The sequence below is a fragment of the Hippichthys cyanospilos genome, chromosome 18 (genome assembly GCF_059441005.1).
Source record: "Hippichthys cyanospilos isolate Australia breed blue-spotted pipefish chromosome 18, RoL_Hcya_1.0, whole genome shotgun sequence".
Classification (NCBI taxonomy): domain Eukaryota; kingdom Metazoa; phylum Chordata; class Actinopteri; order Syngnathiformes; family Syngnathidae; genus Hippichthys; species Hippichthys cyanospilos.
Window position 1 is genome coordinate 7401170 of NC_142386.1, and position 26456 is coordinate 7427625.

Here is a 26456-nt window from a genome sequence, read left to right on the forward strand (position 1 = left end):
AACATAGCAACATGTTATTAAGGAATTTGCCAGCTGCAGTTCTACTTTTTATTTTGGCTTCATGTTGGAGCAGAAAAAAATGAGGCCATTACAAAGTGCTTATTTCACAACATCTTCTATATATATAATATATATATATACATTTATGTATTTATATTTACTATCCATTTTTTTGGGGGGGGCGGATGGTGACGAGACGGAACCGGCTGGAATGAGGCGTGTTTGTTAGGGCCGAAAAATCGATTTCTTCCGAACAGCTCCAGGGAGAAGACACTTTAAGGCAGATTTCTCTCTCTCTCTCTCTCTCTCACACACACACACACACACACACACACACACACACACACACACACACAAACACACGAAATACTTAATTTAGTCTTCAGGACGACACGCATACATACACACTGGTACAACATGGTGGCGGTTGCGCGTCACATTTACAGTAATATAAATAAAATACAGCATACACACTGCAACTTAGTGCCATCTCTTCGGTGTCTCAGTGTTAAGACCATTTTTTTTTGTCCCTCTTGAAAGCGACATTACGGAAATATCTCAACTGGACAGAAGTATTGGGAGAAGTCCAAAAATAGGAAGCACGTAACAGTTACAAATGTCTTGTTCGGATTCAAGGAGAGAGTAAAACAATCGTTGAACATTGAACACGGTAAAGGTTGGACTTCAATCGGTATTGAGTGGATACCGGCCTTATCTAACCCTCGTGCGGTATTTGGACCATTTTTAAGTCCATTTCATCCATTCTCTTAGCCAAGGGATTGATGTTGTCAACATCTGGGTGAAATTTCAGCTCCCTCGTGTCCTCTTCTTTTTTTTGTGAAAAGAGTCAAATGATTGGCCAAAATACCGCACAGGAGATAAAGGTATCGGGTACAGCCACCAAAACTTTGGGCGCTGCCGTTTATATTCGGAACCAAAGACGACGGAAGGACGCCCAAGTACTCACGGGACTGTAAATGAGGGACCATCAAAAAAAACTGTAAAATGTCCACCTCCGTGTGGTGAGCAGTCCTGTGTGGAAATTCCAAAAGACAAACACTAAAAAAAAAAAAGAAGAGCAGAAGCAGAAAATATGAACTGACTGAGTGGTGTGTCCCAATACTTTTGTCCATTTTGTGTGTGTGTTTTGTTTTGTTTTTCCCGCACCCTTCCACCACATTCCGAGAAATGTCCTTGAGACTCGAGTGGTTCGTCACCGATCCCGTGATGCCTCGCGATCCGTCAACTTTACATTTCCATGAAGCGCCGCCTCAAAAGCGCGTCCCGCTCCAGTGATTGGTCCAAAGGTCCAAAAGTGTTTCAAAAATGTCCGCCTGTCGATGGCATATAAGGAAGAAATAAGCGTCCAGTCAACAGGAAAGGACAGTCCAATATAGCGATCGACCAAAGTTGACTACTCAAGTATTTTATGAAGCGGATGTGAAGAGATTCAATATGAAAGCTGGCTCAGAAACATTTGCCTTTACACACGAAACATTTTCTGCCGCCCATCTGGAGGATTGATATTAAAACAAAAGTGTGCCACAAAAGTAGTACCGTATTTTCTGTGCTATTAGGCTCAGCTAAAAGCCTTCGATTTTCTCAAAAACGGACAGTGCGCTTTATAGTGCTGTGCCTTATACGGCGAGTTTTGATATTTTGGGGGTGAAAATATACATTTCATCAACATGTAATTGATGTAAATAAATGTATTTTTGTCTAACATTTTGAAATTTTGAAGCAATTTATATCAGGACAAAGCACTGAACCGCGGGTTTTGTGAAAAAAAGTGCAATTTTATAAGATACATCCAGAAACTGTTTTCAAATTAAAACAATAAAATTTAAGGCTGCAATTCGATCTAATTTTTTTTTTTTTAAAATATATTTGAATCATTATTATCTTCTTTTAAAAACTCTGGATTCGTCTTGGCATTGGTCTAAACTATAAGTGTCCAACTCCAGTCCTCGAGAGCCGGTATCCAGCATGTTTTCCGTTTTTTGCCCCCAAAAACGCTTGATTAAAATGATTATCTTATTAGCAAGCTCTGAAGGAGCTTGAAAATTATCCTGATCATTTTAACCAGATGTGTTTGAGAAAGAAGATTAAAATACATGCAGGATACCGGCCCTCAAGGACTGGAATTTCTAAATTCTAAACATTCTTTAAATGTAATCATGTTATTTTTTCCCCCCATCCTTCAAATATTACCTCCCACAAATCACCTTTATTCTTAATTTCTAATTGAAAAGTAAAACTGATTGTTTTGTTGACATTCCCTTAAGTACATCGCCATCTAGTGGATGCACATTGCAACCCCACCCACTACTGTAGCTCCTATTCTATGCGCCTTATATGTAAAAATAGGCCATTGATTGAAGGTGCGCCTCATAGTGCGGAAAATACGGCAAGGAGGTGTGTCTATCGTGAAAAAAAACCTCATTCGTGACATAAGAGGTGCGCAACAGCATGAGGAACTCTGAAAACAGCCGACAACAAATAAGTTAGAATTATCTGACTTAAATACAAAAGAATGCGTAGTTTTATTGTATATACTGTACATATTTTTATATATAATGTTACATCGACTCTACTCCTAATTTAACATTAATAATACCTCCACTAAGTGCAAAAGTGAGTGCAAGAGGTATTGTTTTAATTTAATCACTTCAGTTTCATTAGCATGATTTTAGCGGGCGAGCTAAACATACAAAACAAAAATGCCAATACATGACCTGCTGCAAAAAAAGTCATTTACACCATCCCTATGTTTTGTATTTGTATAGAAAAAACACAAGATGCCAGCAAAAGCATGTTTTCTAATCGTAAAACTGAATATTTGAATACCAGTTGCGGGATGTGTGATTTTATGTGAATAACAGCTGACTTTGGAACACCATGAAGTGGCTGCCAGCCAATCACAGGGCACGTAGACAAAAAAACATTCACACTCGCAATCACACCAAAGGGCAATTTGGAGCGACCATGAATGTTTTGGGGTTATGTGAGAGGAAACCGGAGTAGCCGGAGAAAACCGAGGCGGGCACGGGGAGAACATACAAACTCCACCCGGGAAGTCCCGAGCCGGAATCCAACTTGCGATTTCTGCACTGCGAGGCGGCTGTGCTAACCACTAAACCGCCGTGCCACCCACGATTCGTGTAAAAGGCAGACCTGTGGCGACAGCTCTCAAATTGACTCTCGTGAGGTGAAGCGAATGTTATGACTGGCGAGCGTGAAGGCCGCTGAAAATGAGGTCATGGAAGGTCAGCGCGCCAATGAAACTTTTTTTTTTTTACAGTCGTCGCGAGCGAATGTGTGCAAAGGGTCCGAGCGCTTCCCGTAACAGAACTAACCACGCGCTAGTTGCGTCGGAGAGTATTCACAAACCACTGCGTCATTCCTCCTCTTCCTCGTCTTCGTCGTCACCTCTGATCTCAAGATATTCTAGCGCCTCCTCCTCGTCATCGTCGTCTTCGTCCTCCAGCGTCTCCTCCTCGTCCTCGTCCAGGACATCCCTGTCCTCCTCGTAGGAGGAGATGGGCGAGTACTGCGGGAGGTCGAACTCGGCGTTGCTCGCAGGAGACGAGGCGGACGGCGCGGGAACGGGAATGGTGATGGGCAGCGGGATGGAAAACGTGGGAAAGGACTCCCGGGCCACGTCCCGAACACTCGCAGGGGCGGGGGCGGTAGGGGCGGCGGCGGCGGGGGGAACGCTCGGCATGGCGGGCGCGCCGGTCGACGGGGTGATGACGGTCATCCCCAAGCCCGACGTCAAAGCCCGGGACTGGGGGTTGTACTCGCGGATCTCCCCCGGCTCCAGAGGGTCGGGTCCGCACGGGTCGTGCTCGGTGCAGCACAGCTTGCCGTCGAGCTTGGAGATGAAGAGCAGGCCCTCCTGGTGCTGCACGCAGAAGGAGCTGGGACACATCTCGCAGAAGGACAGCGCCTCCTTGCCGCAGATGTCGCACTGGTGCCGCGGGCATTCCCAGCGTCCTGGAAGAAGAGCAGCGTCAAATCGGAGGTGTCAAAGGTATGGATCTGGCTTGCAAAATGATTTTGTAAAGCATGAAAAAAGATCGATAAGATCTCCACCGCCACCCGCTGTCTTGAGGTGAAACAAAAGTCAACAAAGAATTTTGTGTTTGCTGACAGAGCTTGAACGCTGCTCAACAGAATGTTGCAAAAATAACAGGAAAATCAATGCCATAAATCCTTTTAAAATGCGTCTCAAAAATTGTCATTATAATGCTTTTATACAACATATATACGACGACAAATAACGACAATAGCATTAGCATCTGGCTTTGTCGTGCTACCGCTCAGCGCTGGTAAAATCCTTCAATCGTGCCGAAGAGATTCGCAATGGGCGGCGGCGGCCACGTTCTGGGCTGGCAGACATTTGGCTTTGTGTTATAAACAATCAGCCTGTTATTTCTTCTAAAATTTACTTCTTCAGAAGTTTTGACCTTCTTCTGTCATGTATATCGTTACAAGGGTGCCACCCAGTGTCCAAAATGAGATACTACTATTAAATGAGGGACCCTTTTATTTCAGTTTCTTTGCGCTTCACTGTACTCCTTGAACTAATTTGTATAATCACATACTTTGATTGCCACATTTTCTTTCTACTGGATATTTGTGGTTCATTGTATTCATTTATTAATTCATTTTCAAAGGATTCTCTTTTAGTTCAGCTCCATTGTAGACAAAATATGTATTTTATGAACAAATGAAAAAGGAAGAAAAATTCCACTCATTTTATGCAATTTAAGAAAAAAAAATGTTATATTGGGATATGTGGGGGATAAAAAAAGGAACTTATATTACTTTATCTTTATTTTTTATATATAGATTTTTCAACTTTATATCCACAATTAACGGCTGCTATTCTAGGTAAAAATGGGACATGGTCGCATAGCTAAAATGTAATTATAATTGACAATAATTGTTTTGAAGTTAAAGTGATTTTACCAATCCCGCTCCCTTGAGAAAAGATTTTCCCAAAGGTGACCCCTGAGCTAAAATGAGTTTATCTACTGTCAAACAAGAATTGCTGAGATTTCCAAAGTAACTTTTTGCCATCGGAAACTGACCGGCGGGCCTTCTGGTGAGGTTGAGGCAGTCAGCGTGGTAGACCTTAGGGCAGCCGGGCTTTTTGCAGGAGACCATCTGGCCGCCGTCGCCGCAGCTGAAACACTCGTCCTCGCGCTCCTTGGTCACCACCACCTTCTTCCTTCTCCTGCTGTGGCCGCGTCGCTTCAGCTTGCGGCCTTTGTCGTCCGACGGCGGGTTGTTCTGATGAGAAAAGTCCCAAAAATTTCGTATTGCTGCTACTACGATAATTCAATGACACTAAAAGGTCTGCCTGAAAACTTCACAGGGATGATTAAAAAAAAGGGCCTTATCAGGCTTTGTTTTTAAGCTTTTCCTCTGAGTGGTGGTTGTTACAACCTTCTGGTTTTATCCGGTGTGGGAAATACATGACAAAAATAAATTTTCTGTTAATTTTTTGTTGGTTCATATTATTATCTTATACTGTCTCTTATAGTCCAAAAAGTATGGTAGTTTTCTTTTTTCTTGATAGTGTTTTTCCATTTTTCAAATCTTTTCATATTAGAGAAAAAAATGACTACATCCTACTAACATAATATATGGAAAAATACAAGGCCAGGTGGTAATAGTCTTTAAAAGATTGGGACATAAAAAAGATATACAATGTGTACTAAAACAATAGCAACAGATTTCACAATTGCGCACAATTACATCCAAAATCACAATTATTTTAGTCAATATTGAAATCATGATAATTAATCCCGATTATTGATCAAACATGTCTCCCTATTTCCCCCTTTTTTTTTTTTTAAACAAGCAGTATATACACAAGGCTTCAAGGCTTGATACTTAAAAACTAAAATAAATCAAATATAACCAAAACAAATTCACCCAAGACTCCAAAAACTTGGCACACAGGGCAACACAACTGACAACATGACACCTTCATAGAACTAATCACATACTAACAATAGCAACAAGCCTGTAACAACACCTACAACAGCCTTAAAGTTTTTTTGCAAGGAAAAAAAAAACAAAACAGTACAAAAGTACCAGAATCACTCGAAGAGAGTATGTACTTAGCAGTCAAAATGTCAATTTTGGTCATTTCAAACAATTTATTCCAATTTTTGGATCAGATTTTTCAAAATGGGTCACAATTGACAGCTAGCACTGTAAATATTAGGTAAGTTGAGAAACTCAACGCCATTTCACACTGGTAAATAATATATTAGGGTGAGAGAAGCAGATGCTTTGGTCATGCGAACATGCAGGAAACATTGCCCCCTGGTGGTAGGATAACAAGGTTGATGAAACTTCACTGCCAAAAGTCATACCTGCGCTTATTATGCACACATATTAGATTTAATATGGTCAAATGTTTTTTCCGCACTATACTCAGTGTAGAATAATTCCATAAAAGAGAAATAAGGAAGCCGACCTTTGGCCTCACGCCGAGAAAGCCGCTGCAGTTGGACGCTCCGCACTTGCACACGGTCTTGCCATTGCCCAAACACTCCAGGTTGTAGTTGAAAGTGAGCTCGGTGCCTGAGCACAAAAACGCCCCGTAAGAATCCGACTGTGACTCCGGATTTAAATAAAAAACGTTTTATAATTTTTTTCTTTGTAGAGCAGCATACCTGCCGCGATGTCCACCAGGGCGAATAGTCCCACACGCGTGTCTCCGCTCACCGTCCACTTCTGCGTCTCACAGTTGGGCTGGCAGCAGTGGTTCATGAAGCGAGCTTCGTTCCCCTTTGGACCAGCATCGATGATGCGGTCCTAACGACGTTTTATATTTATAACAGCGAATAAATTGAAAATAAATAGTCCTTTTTAGTCCACATACCTTGTCCAGAGTTAGCATATAGAAGTTACAGATGTCGTGCTCCTGAGCGTGTCTGATTCTTTTTCTGCATTCCTCCTCGTCGATGACCTCCCCGACGTACTCGCTCACAAACTGACCCTGGTGGGAAAGGAAACCTTTCCACCAAGTGCATAAAGAAGCGCACGTGCACGTGAGAGCGGCCATTTTGTACCTTCTTGATGTCGTGCACGCAGCGGAGGCCCCAGCCTCGGGACAGCGTCCTGAAAATCTCAACTTGACTGTACTGACGCCTGCTGAACGTCTGGTTGAGGCAGCGCTCGCCGGCCGGGCAAACCTGCGATGGAATCCGATTTTATAGACTACTCAACCCAATAATGACGAAGAAACATGTTTTGTTTTTTTATCCAAAAGATGTGGCGTGGGTAAGACGTTCTTCAATAATGTTGGTACCTGTGGGTGACATTCGTAGAGCAGCATACGGTTGATGCACTCCGAGTCCATGCCACACGGGCTCTCGTCCGTCGCCTTGCAGTTGCAGCGCGGGATCTCCGACAGGTCGGCCGTGACGATCTGGACCTTCCCTATTGGCCGGTTCACCTGTAGGAGGTGAAAAAAAAGAAAACTTTGAAAGCTACAAAATTTATATATTACAAAATTATATTACTCCACCCATGGACTCATGTCTCATAGTTGGTAGTCAACGTTCCACCTGAGCGTAAAATCCCGCACGGAGTTCTGACCTTAATGTGTTTATATGGCGGTGGCTTCCTGTCGTTCTTCCTGTCTTCTTGAAGCTGCCGAAGCTCCTTCTCAGCCTGAAGCTCTCGAAAGCGCACCGCCGCCTCCTCCAGAGCTACGGAGGGCCCACGGGAAGCTGTCACAATTTGTCCAGACGTACTGCACACCTTACCGCTCTTTTCTGACCTTTCTTATAGGTGGCGTCCACGCCTTTGCCCATCTTCTCCTTGCTGTTAGCGTCCACATCCATGTAGGGAAAGACACGCGCCTGGTAGGTCCAAAGGTAGTCGTTGGAGCCAAAAAAGTGGACGGGGAACTCGCCCACGTCGTGCCTCATACGCCGGATGTTCTCCGGAATGCTTTTAGGGTGGCTGACCTCAGCAGGCCACCACCTTGGCGGGAAAAAAAACAACAACAACAACAACGCATTTAAATTGTTATTATTATCCACAATTCACTACCAGTATTACTGCATTTTTTTAAGCGGCTATGTTATGACTATTATCCTCAATGCTGCTCTCTGTGACTAACCTGTAGCGTCCCACTTTGACCCAGAGAATGTCCTTGTAGCGAGGCTTCTTGCCGGCCTTGCAGTCGTTGCAATACCAGCTGCCTTTGGGCATCTCCATGTTCAGACACTCTCGATGGAAAGCGGCTGGGCACGACTCGCAGCACAGCAGGCTGCCCCCTGCAGAATGGAATTATGAAATTAAATTGACGCTTTTATCAGAAGAGCATTGGAGTTTTTTCTTTATTCTGTGAATAAGGCTCTCATTGGGAGGTTTAAAATTGGATAAATATTAAGATATGTGTAGACAAGGCCCCATTTCTCCTTCATGAATGACACGCATCATTGTGAAGTTGATTGTGTCAATTTTTTTTTCTCATTATTTGAGCCCTGCAGCTTGTAGTGGTGACTGATCTGCAGTTTTTTACTAGCCACCAGGGGGCAATCCACTGGTAAAGCAAATCTGTATCTGTTCAAGTTGTCCATTTATTGAACTATGAAATACAACTGAAAAAAACGTGTCTAAAAGGCTGTGTTAAGAGTTTTACAAATATAGTATTAAAAATATAAAAATTATGTATAAGTTGAATAATATGGTACGAAAATATATGTCAAGTATAAATTTGCAAGCATACGTAAGACACAAATACACATGTATACGATTGTATATCTGAATTATGTGTAATGTGTTTACGCATGTTCAATAACATATTCAATTAATAATTTAATTAAAAAACGGTAGACAGAAAAAGATGCTATCGAAGTATAGATTTTGAGTATAGTTCAAACTAGCAGTTTGAACTGCTAGTTTAGTCTGCGGGATTTCGCCTGTGTTATGTTTGAAAATATGTTGGATATTGGCAACATCATTTTGCAGGATGTAGGCGGTTCAAAAAAAAAAAGGTTCGAAATTCACGGTAAACTGAATGCGGAAGAAATTGATGATAGAAAATTTCAGTTAAAAGATTGATGTTAAAGATCCTTCAGTGCCAGCAAAGTCAAAATGGATCTATTGGGTTTAACCCTTTCATGTCCATTGCTTAAATTGTAACATACCACTACATTTCTCTAAAGTCCTAAAAATTCTTGCCTGTTTAGGACTTAAAAATAGAAAAACATGTGCCTAATAAAGAACGTTTTGAAAGCGGACGCTGCGCCCAATAAAGGGTTAAGCAACGCTAATTGCAGAAAGTTGTTTATCGTTACCTTCGGTGCATACAAAACACCAGCTGACGTTGACATGCTCGTGGTTCTTGACACCGCGGCGTGGGGTGAAGTGGTTGGGACAGATGATGCTGTTGCTGGAAAGGACCACGCAGCCGGCCGCCATGCACAGGTCGTTGGCGTGGTACGCCAGCGGGCAGCGCACGCACCGCACCAGACGTCCTGACCGCAAGAACACGTGTGAACCCGCGCCGTCGACATGCGTGGGGACGAGCCGGCAACTCACCTTTGGAGATAGAGGGACTGCCAGGATTGGCGATGAAGCAGGTGAGGCAAACGTGGATGGAGCAGCGGAAGCCGCGGCTGACGGGCGCGGTGGCCGCGTAGGCGGCGATGCACTCGCCGTGGTAGAACTTGCCGCACACGGGGATCATGCAACGCCGCACGTCCTCGCTGCGCTTCTTGCACACAAAGCAGGTGTGGATACCTGTGGGTTAAAGAGACGCTTTTTACGGGAGCCTTCAAGAGCCATGGGTCAAAAAAGACTTGCTTTTTTGAGTTCCGTGGCCACCATTGGAGGTAAGGGTGAATATTTGTAAAAGTAGTACCCAAATACCTTCTAAAGAACATCTAAAAGCCAGTCGTGAATTTGTATTTTTTTTCATAGCAATATTAGATTTTATGTTTGTTTTTTTTTCCATTTTTTTCAGCGTCACTTGGTGTCAATTTCATTAATTGTATGACCATATTTATGACCCGATATCATCTTTCCCGGTGAAATAATAAAAGAATGCTATCAATCTGTTCCGGCTCTTGTGATCCACCAGGGGGCAGTAAAAAAAAAGTATAGCTAAAATAGGAAAAAAAAAAAAAAGCATAAATAGACACACACCAGGAAGAGTTTCACAACTAAGTGACTCAGTAAATTACAGTAAAATGTGCCGTTTTATCAAAGAGGATAAAAGAATATATGCTTGGGAGTATTGCTATACTGTCTGACTCATCTGGTTGCAGCAGCCTGTGTTCAAATGACACTTTCTTGACTTGCTACAACACTGCTACATTGATATTATTTGTTAGCCATTCTATGACATTTTGCAAATGTTCAAAGTGAGGTTTGTTTTAATTATATGGGTAATTCCCTTTGCTTTCTATTTTTGACACATAGTTGGACAATTTGAGTGAGCTGAGAATATTTTGTTCACTGACACAAGAAAAAAAAAAGAAATGGGGCACATTTGAAAACTGTAGTCACTGTTCTTACCTGACTTGCATTCGGGGCACACAAACTTCCCTTTGGGGGCCTCGGCCAAGGAGATGCAGGCCAGGTGAAAGGCGCCGCAGCATTGACCCTCGCAGAGCAGCAGCTCCCCTGTTTTCTCACAAACCTGACAACACACAAGCTGTCTTTAGAAACAAATTGGACCTTTGAGATTTGCAAGTCAAGCAAATTCCTTGGAAGAGACAGCTCAATATACTGGCCAATTTCTATCCAAACTTTTGAGTTATTTTGCAACTTCCCAAAATGTCCACCAAAACAGAAACGAGAATGAATGTGAGGTCACCTGACAAACACTCTCCTTCAAGGAGGCGGGGCCCCCTCGGTCACCGATGATCCTACGACTTTGACCGAAGGTATCCTCGCACGGCGAAGAGTCGTCTCTAGTTAAGGAGAAGCTCTGGTCCAATATGGAGGTTTCTCCCTAGGGGTAAAAAGGAAAAGTGTATGAAAAAGCGATCCTGTAAAAATTCACGACTGTAGAGAGTCTGAAATTAGAACTTTTTAAAGCCCAGGTATCAGAAAAAGTCCAGATATGGCATTGAAATGGTGGTATCGGCATTGGTGAGTAATAACATGCCATTTACATGGTATGGTATTAGAATATACTTATATTGCTATTATTATCAATATCTACCTTATTAGAAGGTACTCAAAAACATGCTGATAGTAGTCACTGATATCTAAGATAAGTATTGCATAATCCTTAGAGGTGTTTCTACTATTTTTCACGCCAACAAGATGAGCAACATCCCATGAAATAATTACATTTTGTCACGGCAAAAATTGGGCTCTTAATACCTCGGACTCTGTCATGTACTTGAACCCATCATCTGCTTGAGGAAGGTGGACATCTGCAGGCGTCTCTTCTGCGCGTTCAGACGGCCCCGGTGCCAGCACGGGGGGACCGGGAGGGCTGGGCGGAGTCAGGTGGGTCGCAGTCACCAATGCGGGCGGCGATGTGGAAACAGCCGGGCTCACTGCTTTTAAAGATGGATGATCAGGAGCTGGATAGGCTGTGGGACAAACATGTTATTGAGGTCAAGTAGCCTTTTTCTTTCATTTTAGATTTAGACAGTAATAACTTTCTTATTAAGATATGAAGGGAAGAGGGCCAATGAGGGTATAAAAGCCACTGACTGTAAATGAAGGTCTTTACTGACCTGTTTGAGGAGCATCATTAGAGTTCTTCACAATTTTGATCTGCAAAATAAAGTCATGCAAAACCATTTTTGGTAACAGGAGATTGTTGGAAAATGTCACAAATACTCATATTAGTTGCACCTACATCATTTAATTTCATTTAGGTCATATTTCTTTAGGTTATATTACTCAATTTTATTTACTGCAAAGGCTCGGTTTTAAGATATTGAAAGTTATCATGAGCATACAGTTTGGCCCTGTCTTGGGTGAAGTCTTACAAACCACAAGAGTAAATTGCTAACAGCACAGATAGATGACTTACCTTTTTCTTGGGCCCCACTGAGGCCTCGGCTTCCAGACAATATTCCAGAATCTTAGGAGTTGGTTTCCTCTTCCGCTTCTTTTGCAACAAAGGAGCCTTGCCTGAATTAAAAATAAAAATAAAAACAAAAATCACAAAACAACGTTTTGGAGATGATCACAACTGGGCACAGAGGCAATCGTTATCTCACAGTCATCTCTGGCAGGATCTTCAATTGGTGGAGGTTCTGCTTCGGCTTCGGGAGGCGGGGTCAACGTGTCGATGGAAAGCGCCTGCGCTTCCTGGGGGGATGCGTTTTCAGCGCTGGGGATTTGGAGTTCCGTGGTGAGGGTGATTTCCTCTGGAGGAGGAGTCTGCATTTCAGGAAGTGCGTTCAAGGATTGGGGCTCGGATGCGTTCTTGTCCAGTGCAGATTGTTGAGATGAAAGTGCTTGGTTGTCCTAAGGGAGTGGCAAATTTCATGTTTATTTGCATCTTAATTGTCAACGTTTTTCACTTCCTACCATTGCAATTGTCGGAAGAGGCTTTTTGGTTTTCTTCTTTGAAGAAAATATCTGGTCGTAGTCTTCAGTCCATTCTAGGAGCCTCTTGCTTGGTTTCCGTATTCGTTTATTGGCTAAAAGATGTAAAAACAGTTTAAACACTGCATAGTGAACACTTGCTCAAGATTGACTGCAATATTCATACAAATGTCAAATGTAATGAATGTTGAGTCCCATGCCTTCAAAATAAAAGACAACATGGAATGGAATACTAAAAAAATTTGGAATGTTGAGTTAATATAAATATATATATATATATATATATATATATATATATATATATATATATATATATATATATATATATTCAACATTAGAGATGACAAAGGAGTACCGCAGGGATGTGTACACAGTCAACTACTTGTATTTAAGTGCAGCATGTAAGTGTGTATTCTCACTGATCTACTTATTTGGTCCAAATCAAAAGCAGACTTTTTTTTTTTTTTCCATTTGGTGCAGTTCATATTCACACTTTGCAGGCGAACTATATTCTGTAAATACGTGTAAGGGTCTCTGTTGGTGGGTTTGGTTGTTTAAGCTGCACCATGATATTTGTGTCTATTCTCGTCTATGTACAAGGTTCCAACTAGCATAGGAAACAAAGTCTTGTCCATTTAAAGTGGACCAAACCTTGAAGGTGTGAACACACCCCAACTTGTTTTCTTGCCTTCAAAGGTACACTCAAAATCTAGATGAAAAGTTACAGTTCATAAGTACTGGAGATGTTGTAAAGAAAACATGATAATCTAGCCTTCCTTACCAGATGATTCATCCTCGCCTCCTCCGGTGCTGCAAGTCAGGCTGGTCCTGTCTTGGGTGCAGTTGGAGATGAAGCCATTCATCTGCTCAAAGTCTCCTTCCCACCTCAGCAATTGGTCATCGCTCCTGGGCTGGGCCTCCCAGTGGCAGACCTGCACATCCAACAAGGACCGGACCTTTGCAGAGTAATCCAGTACGGAGGAAATGTCCATTCCTAGCAATGACCCAACGCCCGGGTAACCGGGTCCAGATCGAGGCGGGCGGCGAGGGATTTTGCGGTCAGATTTACTCTTCATCCAAGCGGAGTTGCTCCTCCGCTTGTCAGGCCCCTTGGACATGTGACTTCTACTTGCATCTGCGTATGGACTAAATTCAGGATCCCCGTTCACAATTTCTCGTCCTAGGCCTGCGAGTGCAGCCATGCCGGGCATCACTAAGGGCTCCTCCTTAACATGGGCACTTGGGAGTCCGATCTCCAGTTCTAAGGGGGCCCCGTCGCGTTCTCGAGTGTCATGCATGTCTTTCATCATCATAAGATAAGTGCTGAATTTGTAGTTCATGTCCGGCTTGAAGGCCAGCGCTTTGCCATTAGCTTCGTCGGTTATGGATTGGAAGGACACCTCTTTGACATTTTTCAAAGCATTCATAAAAGAAAATGGCGAGGGCGGTGAAGACAAAGAGTTAGTTTGGTCCACCTTCTTTGTCTTTGGATTGGAGGTGAGGGGTATGAAGTCCATTGGTGGGGTCGAAGACACAGAACGGACTTCCTCTTCACTCTTGACTTCGGTGCCATCATGACAAATCAAAGGAGGGGTATTACAGCTGGAACCGGTGTCCTGATCATGGTTAGAAATGGCACTACGATGAGACTCGACTGCTTTGACTTGAGTGCAAACGTCAACATTACTTTCTGGATTCCAAGTGGAATTCTTAGAATGGTGCTCCAGACCGGCCTGGTTTTTACTACGGCGCAAGAGTTCTTTCTGAGCAACCTTCTTTTTGGCTTTTCTATGCTTCAGCTTTTGAAGCACCTTCATGGTTTTCAGCGCTCTTGTCATCAGTCCACTACTGGCTGGAAGATGTGCGGGCTTATCTTGGGGTAGAACTTCAGGCAATTTATTAGGGATGTTAGCTGATAGAAGAGCATTGGTCTTTGGGGATAAGGGCTCTTGGGGTACCTGATCATGGCCAGATACTGAATTTCTATCAATGTGAGAGGGCAGAGGGCTTGTGCTGTGCACCAGGCTAGAAGCACAAGTCTCATGTTGCAGTGAACTTTGTGACAGATCCCTGCGTGAAATGGTTGTATCTTTGGAGGACACAGTGTCCCCCTTTGCTTCAGTCTGTGTCAATGCAGTTTGCAATTCCGAACAGTCAGCATCATTTATGGACACGCTTTTGTCAGTACTATTTCTGGAAACACTTTTGTCTTCAGTGTTTTTGAACACATTTTTGTCTTTGATATTTCTAGAAACACTTCGATCTTCACAAAGACTTTTGGGATCCGCATTGCTGGACACATTTTTGTCTTCACATTTTCTAGAAACGGTTTTGTCTTCGTTTTTTCTGAAGACGTGTTTGTTTTCATTAATTCTTGAACCAGCTTTGTTTTCGCTATTTTTGTGCGCAATTTTTCTCTCTGTTTTTCTGAAAACAAGTTTGCGATCGTTGTCTTTGGGGAAAAAATTGTTCTCATTTTTGCACAAAGTTTTGTCCTCAATTTTTCTGAAAACGTGCTTGTTTTCACTGATCTTGCAAACCACTTGGGGTTCACTAATTTTGTCTTGATTTCTGAAAACACTTTTTTCTTTATTAAATTCCGATTCATCTTTGTCTTCCTTTTTTCCAGAAAAACTTTTGTCCTTACTATTTCTAGAAACACTTTTGTCTTCACTATTTCTACGAACTCGTTTGTCTTCACAATTTTCGGGCACTTGTTTCTCTTCACTATTTCCAGAAACGCTTTTGTGTTGACTGTTTCCGGTGACACTTTTGTGGTCGTTATTTCCAGAGACAGTTTTGTCTTTGGTTTTTCCAGAAACACTTTTTTCATGACTAATTGCACAAAAACCTTTGACTTCAGAATTTTGTAAAACATTTTCCTTTTCGCCAGTTTTAGAGGTACTTGCTGCTCTGTCCATCATGTCTGACTCAGAGGAGGCATGAGCAATGGTTGTTGTTTGAGGTTCATTGATGTTTGGACATCCAGTTTGGTCGTTTTGACGAGTAGTAACTTTAGACTTCATGTAATTCTGAATATTTATGTCGTCGCGCATCAATTTAACAAATGGTAGTTTACACATAGCAATCAAAGCTTGTTCAAAGTCTGTTGATACATTGTTTAAACTGGACTTGGTCTTGATATTACTTTCCCTTTCTTCTGTCTGGTAAAAACTACGTGAAACAACTCTTTCTCTAGCCCTCAATTTATAATGACCACTTTGATTTCCACGCTTTACACTGGTCCTCTTGCTGAAGCTATTAACATGCCTACTACTTCGATGAGAAGATTGTTTGGTGGAGTGTTTATAATTTGGGCTTTTTTGCCGACTCTTTGAAAAACCACACTTCTTGTATGACCAATGAGAATCTTCAGATACTCGTGGCGCAACCCGAGAGAGAGAAGAATCCCTGTAATGCAGTTTTTGTGATGAAATTTGAGGGTCAGAAGAATCCACTAACTTATTCTTATGTGATGTTTCTCGACGATCAGAACAATCTTTAGACTCCTGCTTTTGTGACAATCCTTGGGGATCACAAAGATTTCTGCACTCCAGCTTTTGCAAAGATGGTTGAATGTCAAAAGTACTCTCTGGATTATGCTTAGGAGATGATCTTTGGGGCTCAAGCAAACCCACTGACTTCTGCTTATGTGGTGTTCCGCGAGGGTCTAAAGAATCAATGGACACCTGCTTCGGTGATGACAAACAAGGGCCAGAACAATCCACAGACTTCCGCTTTTCTGATAAAACTTGAGGATCAGAAGAAACCTTTGACTTCTGCCTTTGTGATGAGCCCTGAGCTTCAGAAGAATTCAGCGTTTGTGATGAAATTTGATGGTCAGAAGAATGCCTGGAGTCCTGCTTTTGTGACGAAATTTGAAGGTCAGAAGAATGCCTGGAGTCCTGCTTTTGTGACAATCCTTGATGGTCCAAAGAATCCCTGGACTCCTTTTTTGACAGTCCTGGGGAATCAGACGAATCCATTAAATTTGTCTTTTGTGACGATCCTTGATGGTCCAAAGAATCCCTGGACTCCTTTTTTGACAGTCCTGGGGAGTCAGACGAATCCATGAAATTTGTCTTTAGTGACGGTCCTTGATGATCAGGCAAATCTATTATTGCCTGTGATGACCCATGAGGTTGAGAGGAACTCACAGACTTCAACTTTTTGGACAAAACCTGAGTGTCAGAAGAATCCCTGGACTCCTGTCTTTGTGATGACTCGTGAAGTTCAGAAGATAGACTAGACTTCCGCTTTTGTGTCGCGACTTCAGAGTTAGAGAACTTAGACTCTTGCTTTTTTGACAATCGCTGATGGTCAGAAAAACCCCTGGACTCTTGCGTTTTTGACAGTCCAAGGAAGGAACAGGAACCCATGGATTTCTGATTTTGGGATGATCCTAGGACAGGCGACTCCCTGGAAACCTGTTTCTGTGATGACCGACGAGTCTCACAAGATTCCACCGACTTCACCTTATCTGCTGAAACATGACGATCAGAAGAGTTCCTTGACTCCTGTCTTTGAGATGACACTCTAGGTTTACTAGAATCTCTGAACTCCTGTCTTTGAGATGATACTCTAGGTTCATTAGACTCTCTGAACTCCTGCCTTTGTGATGAGCCTCGAATTTCAGAAGAATTCTTAGACCCATGCTTTTGCAACGATCCTCGAGGTTCAGAAGAATCAACTGACTTCAGCTCTTGTGACGAAACTCTAATGTTAGTAGAATGCTTGAAGTCTTGCTTTTGTGATGGGCGTTTATGGTCAGAGAAACGCCTGGACTCCTGCGTTTTTGACAGTCCACGAAAGGCACAAGTATCCATGGAATTCTGCTTTCGGGACGATCCTTGACCAGGTGACTCCCTGGACACCTGCTTCTGTGATGACCCACGATGGTCAGAAGAATCCTTCGACTTTAGCTTTTCTGATGAAATACGAGGGTCAGAAGAGTAGCTGGACTCCTGCCTTTGCGATGATGTTCGAGGTGTATTAGAATCTCTGAACTCCTGCCTTTTTGATGAGCCTCGAATTTCAGAAGAATCCTTAGACTTTTGCGATGATCCTCGAGATCCAGAAGAATCAATAGACTTTAGCTTATGTGATGAAATTCGCGGTTCAGAAGAATACTTGGACTCTTGCTTTTGTGATAGTCGTTTATGGTCAGAGAAACCCCTGGACTCCTGCGTTTTTGAAAGTTCATGGAAGGTACACGAATCCATGGAATTCCGCTTTTGGGACGATCCTTGATCAGGCAGCTCCCTGGACACCTGCTTCTGTGATGACTCACGAGATTCACAAGAACCCACCGACTTCAACTTTTCAGATGGAACACGAGGGTCAGAGATGTAGCTGGACTCCTGCCTTTGAGATGATACTTGATGTTCATTAGAAGCTCTGAACTGCCTTTGTGACGAGCCAAGAATTTCAGAAGAATCCTTAGACTCCTGCTTTTGCAACGATCCTCGAGGTTCCGAAAAACCAATTGACTTCGGCTCTTGTGACGAACCTCGACGGTCGGAAGAATACTTGGTCTCTGGCTTTTGTGATGACTCCCGAGGTTCAGAAGAATGACTTGACTTTAGCCTTTGTGATGGAACGTGAGGGTCAGAAGAATACTTGGACTCTCTCTTTTTTGAAAATCGTTTATGGTCAGCAAAACTCCTGGACTCATGGGTTTTCGACAGTCCAGGGATAGCATAAGAATCCATGGAATTCTGTTTTTGGATCGATCCTCGATCAGGCAGCTGCTTTTGTGATGACCCAGAAGCGCCAGAAGAATTCACCAACTTCAGCTTTTCTGATGAAACATGAGGGTCAGAAGGGTTCCTGAACTCCTGCCTTTGAGACGATACTCGAGGTTTATGAGAATCTCTGTACCCCTGCTTTTGTGACAATCCCTGAATTTCAGAAGAATCCTGAGACTCCTGCTTTTGCGATGATCCTCGAACTGCAGAAGAATTCTTTAACTTCAGCTTTTGTGAATTAACTTGAGGTGCAGAAGAACACTTGGACTGTTGCTTTTGTGATGACCCTCGATGGTCAGAAAAAACCCTGAAGTCCTGCTTTTTTGATAGGCCACGGGAGTCACAAGGATCGATGGAATTCTGTTTTTGTGTTGATGCTCGATGATTAGACGAATCCCTGGATTTCTGCTTTTGAGGTGACCTTTGAGGGTCAGGAGAAGCCAATGATTTCTGCTTTTGTGACAACCTTTGGGCATCTGAAGAATCAACTAACTTCTGCTTTTGTGAAGATTCTTGGGTTTGAAAAGAATTCACTGACTTCTGCTTTTGTGATGACATTTGGGGGTCTGAAGTGTCTGTGGATTCCTGGTTAGGTGAATATTCTGGAGAGTGAGAAAGATCCACTGATTTCTTGTGGGATGATCCTCGAGGGTGAGAAGGATCCGATGACTTTTTCTTTTGCGATGATCTTTGAGGGTCGGAAAAATCCGTTAACTTCCACTTTTGTGATGTTAATTGAGCATTATAAGAATCTCTGAGCTCCTTCTTTGGTGACAATCCATGCAGACCAAAAGAATCAGCTGACTTTTGCTTTTGAGACGTTCCATGATGGTCGGAGAAATCTACGTATTTGTTATGTTTTGATGATCCTTGAGGGACAGAACAATCCCTGGGCTCCTGTTTTTTTGTTGATGTTTGGAGGGGAGAAGAGTCCCTTGACCCTTTTTTTGAAAATCCTTGCGGGCCAAAATAATTTGAGTTCTGTTTTTGGGATGATACTTGAAGGTCAGAAGAACCTTTGGATTCCTGATTTTGTGAAGAACTTTGATGGTTTGAAGAACTTATAGACTTCTGCGTTTGCGGCAATGTTACAGGATTAGAAGTGTTTTGTGGAAATCGTTGAGAGCATAAAGAATCTGATGACTTCTTCTTTAGCAATGAACCTGAAAGGTCAGAGCAATCCATGGACTCGCACTTTGGTGACAATCCTTGTTCAGGGTCAGCAGAAACCACAGATTTCTGCTTCTGCAACAGCTGATCAGAAACAACACCAAACGTATGCTTCACAGTTGTTCTTTGGGAGGCAGAATAATCTATGGGCCTCTGCTTTTGTGGGAATATTTGAGGGTCAGAAGAATCCCTGGATTCCATTTGTAACAATGCTTCAGGGTCAAAACTATCCACTGATTGTTGGTTTTGGGTTGATCCTCGAGGTTTCAAAGAATCCACCAACTCCTGCACTGGGGACAATTGCTGAGTGTCAGAAAAATCCACTAATTTAAGTTTTTTTGATGATCCTAAAGAGTCACAGAAATCACCAGCTTTGTAATTTTGTGATGATCCACCAGGGTCAAGAGAATCTACTGATTTATGTTTTTGGGACAATCCTCGAGAGTCGGATGAAACTGACACATGCTTCTGAGAAGACCGTTGCGCGTCAGAACAATTCCTAGCTTCGTGGCTTTGTGATATTTCTTGAATATTAGAGGACTCTACAGATTTATGCTTTTGAGACAAACGTCCAGGGTCAGAAGATAACACGGACACTTGTTTTTGTGGAAATACATGAGAGTCAGAAAAATCCTTGAACCCCTGTTTTAGTAGCAATCCGTCGGGTTCAAAAGGATCCACAAATTGCTGACTTTGTGAAGAACTGCATGGTTCAGAAAAGATCACTGACTCTTGCAATTGTGACAATCCAAGAGAGTCCAAAGAATCACTTGACTGCTGGTGTTGTGAGAGGTCAGCGGAACTTTCAAAGGTTTTATTAGCTACGGTGACGCTATTAGAGTCTAACTGGCATGATTTCTCAAACAGATGCTTTGTTTCAGTGTTTACCAATCTACCATGGTCACCTTGCCCAGTGGAGGAGGCCGATTCTGCCTGAGTAGTTGTGTTTTTGACAGCAAATGTCTTTTTCTTATTGAGCACATTGCCAAAGAGAGTACGATCTGACCGATCTGGAGAAACAGTCTTAGGTCGCCTGTCTTTGCCTGATTTACTGAACCACAGACCACTTTGCATCTCTGGTTGTTTCTTTTCTTCCTTGGTGACATTCGCGGGTGACTGAGTCACTGTAGTTTGACGTTCAAGTGCTTTAGGACACAAAATCTTAGGGACCGATTCGAGGTCCGAATAAGGGCACTCTACATTAATATCTGATTGGTTGGGACTAGTAGGTTGGATCTTTGTGGACTGCTTATTTGAGGAGTTCAAGTCTTCATTCTTGTCAGAAGATTTCTTTAAAGTGCCATGTTCATTTTCTACAGAGGATGACAACTGTGAAGATATTGATTCATTAATTGTGTGCGAATTCTCAAGAAAATTGGAGGCAGCTGGGGCAGAAGGCGAAATGGGTCGACAGGGGTTGGTCAACATCGGAGAACTGTCTTGGTAGGAATTGTCTGTGGTTATGGAGTCTATGTTGGGTCTTTGTTGGAGAATAGCTTCGGCTTCAGCCACACTGGATTTCCAAGAGGCCTCATACCGTTTAGGGATCTGTGAAAAGACAGTCATTATAAAGTCGCATCGACATTTGATCGCTGCATGCAGATATTAATTACAAAAAGACAGTTACTGTGTATTTGTGGTTCTGGCCTTTTTGCTTCCCCTTCCTACGCAGCTGCGCAAGCTGCTCAAACTGAAAGCCTCCATGAAAAATATGAGTTGATTTATCCTCCACCCAGGCTTGCTCTTCTGGGTTCCCAAAGGTCCTGATGTGGTAGAGACGACAGGGCCGATCGCTGGGCTCTAAAGATAGTCACATTCGTTAGCTTTCAATCAACAAGACATGAGTCTACAGTCAACAATGTTGCTGGCCCACCTTTCACCCTGTGATAGACTCCCTGCGCAGGATCAACAATCACCTCACATGGCCACCATGGCCGTCGGTTGAACTTTGCCCAAATGACCTCGCCCTCTAGAAACTTGACGGGTGGCACAGAGCTTTGTTTCATGTCGCTCTGCTGTCGACATCGCAAGAAACAGAAATGAAACATTTATTACTCACAAAATTAGGGGTCACCAGGTCTCATCCACGAGGGCACCTATCCAGCATGTTTTCAGTGTAACCCAACTTCGATGCACCTGATTCATGATCAGCTCAGCGCAAAGCTCTACACAATCATGATAATAACCCTGATCATTTGAATAAAGTGCATCGCAGGAGGGTAACACAGAAACTGTGCTTAATAGTTGCCCACAAAGTCCAGAATTGATGACCCCTCCATGAGAAACTCAGTTTCTAATGTCAATTTGTCAAAATATATTTTTATTCCTTTGAGGCCATCTACAAAAGCTATTACTGCATATTCTGCTTAACTGTTACGACTTTAACACAGTGTATATACAAAGAAACAACAGATAAAATCAACAAGTGGAGGTAGAGGACCAGGCCCAAAATCCTGTAAAGTATGAGTTACTGTACATGATTTAGGCTACAATGATCATAGTTGCCTTATTCTGCCTTACTCTGTCGTTCAATACAACCACAAAAGTAATAGTTCCTAATGCTATGGATAAAGAATAGCCCCTTCCAGATCAAGAAGCCAAGGAACTCTGAGTTCCTGGTAGAAGGGGTTCCTGGTCTGAGGTTCTTCTGTGTGGCCCTCTAGTTTGCATTCACACCCAGCGACATCAGACAAGGTAGTTTATTCAAATCAGACTGATGATAGAAACGGAGAGAAAAAAGTGGCAGGAGTGGTGCCAACTAAACAGCTGAATGACCAATAAAGAGGATGATGAACAAAAGAAGCGTTGTCATTTGTTTCCACACACTGCACAAGAATGCAGCCAAACTAGATTTTCTCTTATTTATAATTAGCTCTGTTAGCTTGATACTAATTTATAAACTGTGATCCATCAATAAAGCCACAAATCGCTGGTAGAACCAGCACTTTCATACTTTCAGCAAGTGCATTGTGACAAGACGCCAAGTAAAAGTATACCGTCTGCACCAAAAAGCATCGACGCTACAGTTGGTGGTCAATCAGTGTGTTCTATTCGTGGAGAGAGTGCCGCGGGTGGGTTCTGTGTTTTGCAGCATCTGCTTTGAGATGCAGGGTTTTGAGGCGAACACATGGACTGTGCACCAGCTATGGTCTGCTAAGTCTGCTTCAGTCTGATGTGGGCCCGCTGCAGTTGATGCTAAGTCCGTGTGTTCTTTTTGGTCGAGAACATGCAGCAAAACGTGCTGGCAAGCACTTCTATTGGGAACTTAGCTATGTGTCTACTGTTATGAGTATTTAGGGGGAATAGAAGATCCATCTAAAATTTGCTTCAATATCGAGAAATCGATTGCTCGATGGAAGTTCTTGCAAAAGCGTTTTACGGGATGTTCTCTATGGTGCAAAGCAACTGAACGTACACACGGACTAAGCAGCAACTGCCGCAGGCCAAAGTTCGACTGAATCAGATTTGCATCTCGTTGATCAGGATCAGAAACCCACCACAGCTGGTGCTTTTGCAGACACTCACCTACGATGAGGGCTTCCGTGTATTTCGATATGTTCACTATTAAAAGTTTTGTAAAAAAAATACGCAGACCGAGCACCAACTGTCACGGGTTTCTGATCCCCAACAACAGGACGTAAAACTGCTTCAGTTGGTGTTTGTTACGAGCATATATATATATATATATATATATATATATATATATATATATATATATATATATTTTTTTTTAAAGGCTTAGCATAACAAAAGCCGCTTCCTGAAGGTGGGCGTTCTGTGAGCGACCCACCCATGAGAAAATACCGAGCCGTCACACTCCCAAGTTTAATCAGCCAAGCAGAATTCATTAGCACAACACACACCCCTAATGGGTCCAGGTCGGTAGATGAAGACCCTAGTGGGGAGTAGATGGTAAGATAGACTTGGGTAAACGCTGGGGGGAACCATTCCATAGCCGTAATGTTTTTATGTGTGAAAGGTGGGAGAAACCTCAAACTACCATGGTACAACAGGAAGTTCCTGATTTGGTTCCTGCAGTCTGAAAGGGGCAAATTACATTTACACAGGGTCCTTGATTCACAGCTATTGAAATATGACTTTTCGAGTGTACAAACACAAGGATCTAATTTGCCTAGCTTACTAAAACTCAAGCTCAGTTAACACCAGACTTGCTGTTTTTTCTTTAAATGTTGTGATATACGGAAAACATTAAATATAATTAAACTACTACCGCATCACTATAAAATAGTGATAGACTATGATCCACTTTGCATAAAAATTCAGGTTAACACTGTCGCTGCTGGAACATAACTCTGCTGTAAACCGAGGACCCCTGTACATTCTTAATTGCATTGGGTAAAACTTGCCGTCAAATGCCTGGAGGGGCTATCGCCAAACAGGAAGAGATCTGTGTCGCTTTCCCACTCGTCATCAGAAACATCCCAGTACCTTCGGCGAAAGCCTGAAGACTGGGACCGGGTGATGACCTTTGCTGATGAAACATTAGCATCCTTGGATTCCGATTGTAAATCCACAGAGGCAGGCGGAAGCTCATTCTCCGGGCTCTTGTTTTTATCCCGTGAGTCTGCGATGGGAAGATACATCTCCTCTTGCCGCTCTTTTTCACAGTCATTGTTCTCCTCGTCCTCGAACAAAGAGGACTCAAAGTGAAGGAGACCATTTGCAAAGGGGCTGTTACTATCCAGGGAGAAGGCTGGGCTGGGCGGGCAGGAGAAACAACCGTCCGTCTTCCTCTCTGATACGCTGGGGCTGCTACAGCTGGCTGCGGGTTCCTCTTTGGGGCTGCCATTTTGGACCTCAGCTTGTTTAGCAAAACTATCGTCGTAGTAATCCCTGGCCACACAATCGACCCAGGCGTCCTGCTCCGACTCCTTCTGATCGGAACCCCACTCCCAGCTCTTGCCTGGCCTGGCGGGCAGAACTAAGTCCGGCTGGCTCACCATGGTGGTGAGATGCTGTAGCCTCCTCAGGGGGCTGTAGGTGGATGAGGGAGGCGAAGGGTCCCTTTGCGCAAAATCATAGATGGATGCGCGCTGCAAGGAGGAGGCGGCAGCAGACATGGTCGGGCAGGGATCGCTATTGTGGTTGGTTCGTGGGTAGCGGGAGAGGTCACAGGTAGGGGTTCTAGGGCGGCTGGACTCCCGGCTTGGGCCTGCATGTAGCCCACTCATGCTGGCAGGCTTCCTCCCTGGAAGAATAACAATTTCATCAGTATATTATCGGTATAATGTGTCTTTTTAATACGGAATTTCAAACTACACCAGTGCTATACAGCATATTTTTTGACCTGTGACTCAGGTTAGTAAGTGACTTAAGTCGCTATTTTTTGGGACTCGCGACTTGCCTTAGACACGACCTCTAAAGACTCGAGACCTGACTCGGACTCTTTTGGGAGTGGTGAACATTATGAGTTTCTATAGTGTGGCTTGATTTCATTTTCACTACCATCAGGCCAGGGTGGAGTATTCAAAATATTTACTGAAGTGTACAGTAAACAATGCTTGTAAAGTTACTGGATTTGACAGAAAAAGTAATGCCCCAAGTCGAAACAAAAGAAGAGGGGAATGAAAATTGGATAGCCTCTGCTTGAGTGTCAGTAATAAACATGAGTACTAAAGTCTGCTTCATGTTCCAGTACTGAAGTGGGAAAATAATAAAATAGTGCCAAATTTTACCTAAATTCCATAAAATATGAAAAAATAAATATATTCTAAGTACTTTTAGTGGAATCATGCTCAAGGCCTTGGACTTTACTTTGACTTGAGAGCTGACTCGGAACCTAAAGACTTGGACTTGTGGGTCAAAGACTTCAGTCTTAACTTGAACTTGTGCACATCTCTAATACAATGCCAACAGATGATGAAAGGTGATGATTCACAAATATGTCAAGCTGCAGTGTTACAGTACTATATGGTTCATTTGATTAAAAATGTGTTCGCTGCATTAAAAGTTAAAAAAAACAAGTTTTTTTTAAAATTAATTCACGATATGTTCTTCTGGGGTGCATCAAGGGTCTCAAAAAGGGGTGTACTGTGTATCTTAAAAGACACTTTGTGTTAAGGAGAAAAGTAAAAAAATAAAACCATGTACCATCACCTATTTTAAATGACTAATTCAGACAACAAACTGTAGTGGGCGCACAAAACTGCTAGCAGATTGTCTTCTTCTTGGGGAGGAGGGGGTGGCAGCTTGAGAAACCTTGTCTTCAGATGAACATTTGAAGAAAATGCATCATCGTGTGTCAAATGACAACCCGGCGAGGTGGCATGTTTTGAGACATGTTTTTGTAGCCGGTGCAACCATTCTAGGATGAGGCGCCCATGTGATGAAGCTCATGTCATGCATTTGCATGTATAATGCGTGTGTATGCTGCATGAGGGGACACACTCTCATAGGCATTAAAATGGCCCTGATCGTGCGTGTGCGCGTGACACCGCGCGTGCAAATGCGCTTTTGACACTGTGTGTGGTGGTGTCAAAATAGAACAAAACATGCAACAGAGGACGACGCCAATAACACACAGAGTAGGCTTGTGTCTGTGTGTGCGCGTGCATCAGTATGGTGAGAGAGGCATGTAAAAAAAAAAAAAAAAAAATCACGAATATCGCGGCTGATCGCGGTATCTGTGGCGAAATTCTTACCATTCCCACGTCGAACAGCTTCCACGTGAACTCCGCCGCCTCCATTGTGCCCCCGAAACAAGGCAATTCGTGGATTTTTGACAGCGGATGAGAGCGACAGGAGAGTCCCGGCGGCGGCTCTACTAGGCCCGGATCCCGAGGAGCACTCTCGCCCCCCCCCAGCCGCCTCTTCTTCTACCACCCCCCTCCTCCTCCTCCTCCAACACCTCCCCTCTAGTATGTACTCCTGCAAGACAAATGTACCCCCCTACTCTCTTTTGGACACAACTTCACAACATAAACACTAATTAGATTTGACTTAAACAACAATTCCCAGTCT

General features: G+C 43.1%; 1 protein-coding gene across 1 annotated transcript; it reads right to left on the reverse strand.

Annotated features, from left to right (window-relative positions):
• Window positions 1-34: 34 nt before the first annotated feature.
• nsd1b (nuclear receptor binding SET domain protein 1b) lies at window positions 35-26269 on the reverse strand. The gene is given in 29 exon segments (XM_088440102.1): window positions 35-3996; window positions 5097-5298; window positions 6497-6603; window positions 6696-6837; window positions 6905-7021; window positions 7095-7217; window positions 7334-7480; window positions 7624-7736; window positions 7808-8013; window positions 8153-8309; window positions 9336-9515; window positions 9580-9780; window positions 10558-10681; window positions 10859-10996; window positions 11374-11588; window positions 11709-11775; window positions 12038-12150; window positions 12243-12477; window positions 12541-12653; window positions 13340-16057; window positions 16193-16295; window positions 16683-16766; window positions 16986-17252; window positions 17433-17603; window positions 18612-21023; window positions 21103-21275; window positions 21349-21487; window positions 23843-24684; window positions 26138-26269. Coding segments are annotated over 28 exon segments (10191 nt in total). The 5' UTR covers window positions 24668-24684; window positions 26138-26269; the 3' UTR covers window positions 35-3397.
• Between the last annotated feature and the right edge of the window lie 187 nt (window positions 26270-26456).